Raw genomic sequence first — 8936 nt, forward strand, 5'->3', positions numbered from 1 at the left:
AGCTGCTGCCTGTGCTCTGGGCAGGAGAGCTGGAGCCAGTGGTGATCAGAGGAGAGCAGCTCCAATTAACCAGGCAAGCAGATGCCTGTAGGTCTCTCACACACCCACAACACCACAGCCGGCAGGTACAGCACAGCAGCCTCACCATTCCGGTCCCGGTTCTCCAGCCACCACGGGACAACAGCAGCGGTGCTGCCCCAAACACCCCCTCCGCTTTGCCTGCCCTGCAGCACAGCACCGCAGGCACATTCTGACACTCTGATGAAAAGGGACATATTTGTCTCCCCATGAAGGGGCTCCAGGAAGGCTGGGGAGGGACTTTGGCCAAGGGCAGGGAGCGACAAGGGGTGATGGCTCAAAAGTGGAAGAGGGGAGATGGAGATGAGATGTGAGGAAGAAAATCTTCACTGTGAGGGTGGTCAGACACTGGAACAGGTTGCCCAGAGACACTGTGGCTGGTCCTCCCCGCCAGGGGTCAAGACCAGGTTGGATGAGGCTTTGAGCAACCTGGTCTAGTGGAAGGTGTCTCTGCTGATGGCAGGGGGGTTGGAACTGGATGAGCTTTAAGGTCCCTTCCCACCTTAACCATTCTGTGATCACATCAAGGCTACAGGGACACTCTTTTATTGCAGCTTAAGGATGTGATGGTAGAAGTGAGCAGTTTTGGTCCCAGGGCTCTGGGTAACACCATCTACCACAGGCTCATCTCCAGCCCACACAGGAAAGAAGGAGAGAAGTCAAACAACCTGGCCCTTTCTCTTTGGAGTTTGCTTTAAGTCAGCAGAGCACCAGCAAACAGCAGCCCCGCTGCCCAAGCACATGTAAGGGATGGTCCTGCCTGGCGGTGGGAGAAGCTACGTGGACCACGGTCCAAAGCCAGGGCGGCCACAGACCCCAGCTCTGCTCTGCAGTGTCTCCATTTACACTGAGGAAGCACCTGCCTCAGATTCATTTTACCTGGTGAAATGTGACCGTTTCCAGATGCCGGATCAGCCCTGTCAGCAGGGAGAAGGTGCTCGCAGCCCAGCCGGAGCCCTTTGTGTTCACCCACAGGCATGAACAAAGGATTGTCACAGGCCCTTGTTTCAGCCGCGCGTTCAGACAGCGCTTCAGTCACTTTAAAGTACAGAGCTTTGGCTCTGAGAAATAAAACCCAAGAACCATTTTGCAATTCATCAGCTCCAGGATTTTAATATTAAATAAGTGATACTCGGCTCTGGCGCACACACCACCAGAGCTGCATGCCTCCTTACATGGAGCACAACCAGACTTTAACTACCAGCTCCCTTTTTTCCTAGGTGACCCAGAGGAGAAGTGCATAAATCCTCTGGAGACCAGATCCACAGTTGAAGAAGAGGTTCCAATTCCTAGAGATATTTTCCCTTCAGAATAAGTTTCTCTGTCACCTCACCTCCCACTGCATCTGATGAAGCAAAGCCCTGAATGCACCCAGGGTCATTTTGAAGAGTCAAACCCCTGGGAGCAGGGAGGAGGAAGCTGTCACCCCCATCTTGCATGGAACAAAGCCCTTGAGATAGCTTCAACCCCTGGGGACTGAAGGGTCCCAGCAGAACCTCCCACAAACCGTCAGCACTACAAGGATGGAGCAGTGTCCAGCAGCTTATTATGGACCTGCAGCACATCATGTTTGTGCAATGCATGCTCTAGCAGAGCAGTACCTGCAGCTGCAGGGATGGACAACAGAGCTTGCTGCAAGCTGGACTCAAGAGCCACATCAACAGCAGCTAGAGACCAAAGCTGGAGGGCTCATTGGACAGAGGAAGGACTCCTGTCAGCAAAGGAGAGTGACATACCATGGAAACCTGAAACACAAGTCCTCAATATGAAAGGGCAGCTCTAGGCAGGGCCAGAGGGATGGGTTCCAGGCTAGTGGACAGCATCTGGGAACCTGCAGTGGGACGTGAATTGCTCCCACAGCAACAACCACCTCTGACACAGCCTTGCTGTCAAAGGACCAGCATTTACTCCTGTGTCCATGTGGAGCAGCACACACAGGGGCGACTGACCCACCATCCCCTGGCTGATTTCCTTCCTTGCTAGGACCATCTCCTCTCCCATAGAGGTGGTTTCACCTGCAGAAGGGTGAAACACCTCTTGAATAGCTCTAAGAGCTGCTTTAGCCACTCCAAAGTCAAGCCTAGAAGTTTCAGCACAAGCACCGAGACCCAGCTGGATTTGGTGGTAACACCATGCTCTTTCCAGCAGAAACATTCTGACTGTGCTTTGCACACAGAAAACATGCCCAGGAGCTCCAGTACATTTCTGTAGGGCCTTAAGACACTATGGGAAAAAAAGTCTATAGTGTTTGCAAGAGAGGAGATAAAAAAAGAGAAAAAGCAAAGGCAAGAAGTACAAAGCCAGAAGTGCAATTTATTGACAAGTAAAAAGACTCAGCATCTTTGCTCCTCTTGGTTTGGATGTCTGAGCTCTATCAGAACACCTTCACCCACCAGCTCAGAGCTGTGTAGTGCTTCATCTTCAGAAGTTGAAGTCTTGCTTCTCCACTGAGAAGTCATATAGTCCATCTTGGCCAGTCCCAGGCTGCAGATCTGGATTTTCCTAGGAGGAAGTTGATAACCATCAGTTAGAGGTTCTGCATCTTCACAGACCTCAGCTTTCTGCACCAGAGTTTGCCTGAAGCTTCCCCCCCCCCAGCAGCTTACTGGTTTTATTCTTGTTTTAATAAATTCTGCTGCTGTAACAAGCTTGTTAAGATCAGCTTGACTGTAACAGCACCCTTGGAGACCAGATCAGCCCCTCCTGATCTTTACAGCACTCTGAAGCTGCAGTGCCCCTGCACCTCACACACAAATATCAGACAAGTTTATAGGTTCACGCACCAAAGGTAGAAGAAAAAAAGCAGCTGGAGTGACAGAACTCACTCAACTCAAACAGCCAGCTTGGAACAGGAACAAGCCAGGACTGCTTTGGAGAGATGTTCTCCTGGCATCCAGCCCCTCAGGCAGGTGCTGGTGTGTAGGAGAGCTTCCTCCACACCCTCTCACAGGGACATCCCACAGACCCTGTTCTGGGCAGAGGACTAACACAGACATTTGCTCCCTGCTGCTGCAGTTCACATCTAGACTGAGCCTCAGCTCTAGGGTCTGCCAAACCACAAAGCCTCTTCCCTGATGTTTCCCCATCTGCGAGACTAAGGCTAAGGACCAAGCATGGCATCTGTGACAGTCATGGGACTCTTGAAACTGCTAGCTGGTGTCCTGTCCTCTTTTTCCATAAATTCATTAGCAGGAGAAGGGTCAAGTAAGCCAAACGCAACCTGAGCGTGGTTATCAGCTGAGTAGGAGGCTTCCATTCATAGTGACAAGCTAGCTCAGCTCCAAAGGAGGAAACTTCTCCACATTTGGTATTCATATCAGCAACTGCAGTAACTCCAGCTGATGCCAGTTTAAATTCCAGCAGCAAGATACTATCACAGCATCCGTATCAGTTGTGCAACTCAGCAGCTGCCAACTCAGAGCTTTTACAGACCTTTAGAAGCAACTGGAACAAACTGCAAGGACTACTCTAGTCATGTACAGGTCTCTTCCTAAAACCTATTTCACATCCTTAAAGTCTGTGCTTCATTCCAGTGTGCAATAGCTTCATGTTTTCAGATGAGAAACATCAAGAACCCACCTACCTCACCAGAGAAGTATTTCTCTATGATAGTCAGCGCAGCTCGGTAGACCATGTTGTTTTCATGGGTTTGCAAGGCTTCAATTTTCTCCACACCATCAAGCTCTTCTATCAGCAGACACAACCTTTCTGTCTCTCCCAGCTTCTCAGCTGCCTGTAACAAATAACCACGCAGGAGAAATAGAACCTTATATCAGTACTAGGTCTGAGATGGTCTTCACTGCAAGACCCTGATCTACAAGTCAAAGGACCACAGTTCCTGCATTTATGGTCCCTACCAGATCCCAGGGATGGGACCACTATGCATATAAGACATCAGTCCCTGCTGGGATTCTTGCACAGTGGCTTGACTGCCAACCAGACAAGCTAACCAAAGTCACAGCCACACACCAAGGAGCAGCAGATGCCACCTGCCACCCACTGTTTCATTTGCAAAAGCCATTTCACTGGTTCAGATGTGCTACAAGAAACAGGCTTTCAAGTGAGAGACATGTGGACATCAGTTGGCAGGGAGCAGAGGTGAAATGCCCCCAGGACCACTTGATTTCTCAGCAGTTACATTGCTGCAAGACCTTCACCTCTGTCCAGCTTGAGGAGTAACACATAACCCCTTTTCCTTTCCAGAAGGAGACTAAAATAGATCACAGGAGGTGAAGAGGAACACTTTGGGAACTTAATCTTGTCAAGCTCTTTGGACAATCCAAAGATGCCCAAGAACAAGTCAGACAACACAAAGTTCAACTCTCACTCCCACAAGATCAGTAGCTGCTGTAGGAGGAGCTGTTCCAGCCACACAACGGCTCACACCATGTTGTTCTTTTGGGGAAAAGATACAAGAGGTTGTAGGAGAACATACCACGAAGAGATTTGAAATGGTATCCAGGATGACCAGGATAGTTTTGCTGTCTTTGGCCAAGAGCAGGTTGAGCAGAGGTTTGAGGACCCCAGACTGGACAAGCTCCACCACTTGCTCCACAGTACCTCCTGTTGTGAAGTTGGCCACTGCCCACACAGCCTCCTTCTGAGCTTTGAAGTCCCCCTGGAATAGCAGCACAATGAAGGCACTCCCAAGCTTTAGCATCCCTCTAAGATTCAAGCAAGATGAGGAGAGACATTTCCCTTGTGTTCAGTTTGGACTGGCCCACCTTCCCCAGCACTCTGAGTGATGGTTGGACACCAAGCCATGCTTTTGTGCAGGTGTACCAACAAGTCTGAGTGCCCAGGCTGTTCCAAAGATCTCCACAGCTTTGAAACAGACTGCTCAGGTGACTCTTGGGCACATGCTGAGTACGTTACAAATGAGGCATCATGGACTTCATGAACCTCATCATTGCTTCTGCAGCAGCTATGTGCAGCACTGCACCCATCCCTTACCTTATCGAGCAGCTCCACCAAAGGTGGCAACAACCCACAGGTGATTAGTTGTTGGATCTGCTGGCACGGCCCCGCTGCAATGTTACTGAGTGTCCACGCAGCTTCCTTCTGTATAGCTGGCTTTGCATGTTGCAGGAGCTGGGGCAGGACAGCCAAGACACCAGCATCGATAGCTGCCTGGGTCTGCTCATCAGTCCCCGTAACTACATTCCCAATGGCACGGAGAGCTGGAGTCTAGACAGAGATCAAAGGAGATGAGGAGAATCCTTACCTCAAGGGATACATGTGAGAAAGTCCAGCAAGATCCCTCACTAAGTGCTTGATCCTTCAAATAAGGAAGGCATCATGGGTGATTACTGTTGCATTTACAGACCTATTGTCCTCCTACTTTGCTCTAAGCAGCTTTACAGCCTCCATCTAGTCTGTCAGCCACAGCGAGCTGGAACCAAGCAGCAGCTTGACAAACAAGCAATCAATACTGGAGTCTGAGATGACAGCAGACCACATTAGCTGCATGCAGTAAGGAGACATGCCTGCCCTCTCCTCAGATGTTCCTACATTAAGGGATCATAGGCTAGAGATTGCTGATAGTTTCCTACCATAACAGTCAACTCTGGGCTGACCATGAGTTCCACCAGCCTTGGGAGAATCCCTGTATCCACCACAATTTGGATGCGATCGTTGGAGCCATCAGTCAGATAGGAAAGAGCCCAGCAGGAGTCAGAAATTATGTCCTTGTCCTCATGTTCCATGAGACAGGTGAAGACTGGCAGCATGGTCTTCACTGCACCCAGGGGAGGGTAGGGGTTCTTGTTCCTACAGAGGTTTGACAGTGTCCATGTGAGGTTCTTCAGGAACCCAACCTGAAACACAAGGGAGGTGTAAGATCCTTGCTGCAGGACCAGCCTGCTTCTGGTGCCTACAGCTCAGATGTTCTCAAGTAGCCAGAAGCAGCCTCCTTAAGGGCTGAGGCTTATTTGAAGAAGGGAAATGAAACACCCAAGTGGCTAAGACAGAAGATTCACCCTCTCCCTCCCCAGTATTAAGTTCCAATAACTTCAGGTCTGATGACAGGACAAGCTATGATGACTAACAAAGGTGCCAAACAGCTTATTTGCTGGGTCCATGGGACAAATTCCAGAGCATTCTTTGGACAAGATCAGGAATTTGTGGGGTTTTTTTTGTTGTTGTGGGTTTGTTTTGTTTTTCAATATTAGCAGCTCATTGTTCTAGATTAGGGCACCTCAAGGATTTGCTCAAGTTGCATCATCTGGCCAATTCATCCCAGTAAGGATACTCCCAGGAGAACAGTGGAGCTACATTTAAAGTATCACAGCTACCAAGGAGTGGGATTGTGTGTGTATATATATTTATATACATGAACTGGTGTTTTGTCATGTTTCTTCTACAGGGCTCCCCAAGAAGAGACAAGGGTGAGCTGAGGTAGGAACAGAGCAGTAAAGCAGTAAGAAGAGTTAGATTTTTTTGGGGGGGTGAAAGTCTTGCAGTATAAACTCCCAGAAGGCCTAGAGGGTGATTTATTAACACCAGCCTGCAAAGCCATGGCTACGCCTAGACATATAGAAAAGCATAGACCTTCTACTGCACCCAGGGCTGGGACACCTGGAAGCATTGGTACTACTGTTACAGCTCTGCAGAGCTTCTCAGTCCACCTTATACTTCTCCAAGCAAGTCCTTCTCTCCCAGAGACCAAGAAAGCATGAGGTAGGCACCATTGCAGAAGGGCAGAGATAAGCCATGAATCCAGCAGTTTAGATCTACCCAAAAAGTAGCAGGACAAAGCTTGAAGGGCAAGTTCAGCCCTTCCACGTGCACACACAAGTCTACCTTGCACCAGTTTTATCTCATTCCTAGCTTGAGATGCTCAAAGCTGGATGGAAAAGCTAAGACTAGAAGTTACCACATTGACCTGAAGACTATCTGCTTGGCATCCCCAGCTTCATATAGAGCTCAGAAGCAGGGTCATTAAAAACAGTTTAGGTCAGGGGCTCATTCAACAGCTTGTTGCTTATAAGGCAGCTGATAGACCATGATTCACCCATCGCCCCAGGGAATAAGAGCTGTTAAGTCAAGAAAACGAAGGTTATTTACTGGAGTTACAGGTGACACCAGAGCCAGCAAGGGAGGAATCACATTGCAGTTGATAAGAGCATCTCTGTAGAGAGGACCATCACCTGTGCAGAGGAAAAAAGGGTTGTTTATTGCTTCTGCTCAAGTCAGAAGACAGTCCACATCAACTAGCAGTCAGACCTGCAGCCACAGGCCATGGCTGGGTGACTGGGCTCCTCACCAGCCACACACCATTAAGTATTTTCAGGTGGGGAAGATTTACCAGGTAAACTGAAGTGCCACCATGGCTAGTTTGTGGCAAGCCAACCAGTCATGACCCATTCTGTTCTCCTTACTGACACCACTAGTGGGTTGGACCATCCCACCAGGATGGAGTCTTGCACTTGGCTTTGGCCAAAACCCTCTTGCAGAACCAAGACAGGGTCTCAAAGGCTGCCAGGTCATGGGAAAGGACCAAAAGGCTTCAACAGGGGCAGCAGCTTGGAAACAAAGCTGCAGGGAGACAAAGCTATCTTGAGGAACATCAATATTTTTATCTCCCCAGCACTGGCTTGGACAGTGACCATCTGCATGTCCCCAGGCCTGGAGACCTCTGCTTACCTGCGATGTTGCCCAGTGCCCACACAGACTGCTCACAGATGTGCATGTGTGGGGAGGACAGGAGGGAGATGAAGGCTGGGATGGCACCTGCCTCCACCACCGCCTTGGTGTGGTCAGAGGTGCCAGAGGCGATGTTAGTCAGTGCCCAGGCTGCTTCAAACTGCAGAGAAGCATTGTCAGCACGGGTCAGGAATTCAACCAGTCTGGGGATGATCCCCAGCTCAATGATCTGATTGATAGGGGGGTCCTTCTGCCTGGACAGGATTTTCCTGCAAGAGAGGACACCACACAGCCCACCATGAGAAGTTCAGTGTGGTGCCATGACAGACCATAACCCTGTGGCCACATACAAGGATGTAGCCTGCAAGGGAAGCAGAACCTGTAGGAGATGCTTGTTCAGCATCCCATGTCAGCAAACCCTCTAGCAGAGGAGCTGCCATAGAGAGGCTTCTGCAAAAGACACATCTAAGAGGATGCTGAAGCCACAGCAGAGTGTTTGGAAGAGTGCAATACTTGACATGTCCTTTTGGGACCATGACAACACTATTCCATGCTCCCCACCTTGCAGGAGTTGGAGACAGTGGAAAAAATAAATCAATTTCTGTAATTTCTCTACAAGCTTGAGTCTGCTGCTCCACAGCCCAGGAGCTCTGGCCAGCCCTGCACACACCAGAGCTCACATTTACAATGAGGTTTCACAGACAGCTCTTCCAGCTAAAAAACCAGAATCACCAACTCCCCAGTGCTGTTTCCGGCCTCACACCAGCACAGAAGCACGTCCAGCTGCCCAGGAGGTGGGATCAGAACACTGACCAAGTCAAAGAAAGCCAGAAAGGAATTCTTTCAGCCAGATCTGCTTCCCAGCCTGGTTTGCTCAGCCACCATGAGTGCTGGCAGAGGGTAGTGTGGAGGTGTGAACCTGCAGCTCAGGGCTGTGTCACTGCTGCCACCAGTACCCCACCATGGCATGGTGTGCTGCCAGGGCATCCCAGGCATGGGCAGCCTTGGGTTGGGCCAGCAGAAACACATTAGGGAGCAAAGTCATGACTTGTCCCTTCAGGAAGGGTCTGCTCTGGCCAACCTCCAGTTAACATCTTGGAAGCAAATCTTTTGATCTGCTCACCATGAGATGTCCTCAGAGCCACTGGGAACAGCGCTGGTCCCCCAGCACACCAGCAGATTGCTGAAGTGGCAGCTCAAGCCGGTCAAGGAAG

General features: G+C 50.0%; 1 protein-coding gene across 1 annotated transcript in view; it reads right to left on the reverse strand.

Annotated features, from left to right (window-relative positions):
- Nucleotides 1-2464: 2464 nt before the first annotated feature.
- LOC104530545 (importin subunit alpha-5) overlaps nucleotides 2465-8936 on the reverse strand; it is an 8503-nt gene continuing 2031 nt past the window's right edge. Inside the window, exons 4-10 of the mRNA XM_010175166.1 lie at nucleotides 7723-7991; nucleotides 7144-7226; nucleotides 5631-5894; nucleotides 5032-5265; nucleotides 4514-4696; nucleotides 3662-3811; nucleotides 2465-2580 (exon numbers count right to left, since the gene is read on the reverse strand). Coding sequence (XP_010173468.1) covers nucleotides 2500-2580; nucleotides 3662-3811; nucleotides 4514-4696; nucleotides 5032-5265; nucleotides 5631-5894; nucleotides 7144-7226; nucleotides 7723-7991 — 1264 coding nt within the window. The 3' untranslated portion in view covers nucleotides 2465-2499. The remainder of the gene's footprint in view (nucleotides 2581-3661; nucleotides 3812-4513; nucleotides 4697-5031; nucleotides 5266-5630; nucleotides 5895-7143; nucleotides 7227-7722; nucleotides 7992-8936) is intronic.

The sequence above is a fragment of the Antrostomus carolinensis genome, unplaced genomic scaffold (assembly GCF_000700745.2).
Source record: "Antrostomus carolinensis isolate BGI_N321 unplaced genomic scaffold, ASM70074v2 scaffold49179, whole genome shotgun sequence".
Classification (NCBI taxonomy): domain Eukaryota; kingdom Metazoa; phylum Chordata; class Aves; order Caprimulgiformes; family Caprimulgidae; genus Antrostomus; species Antrostomus carolinensis.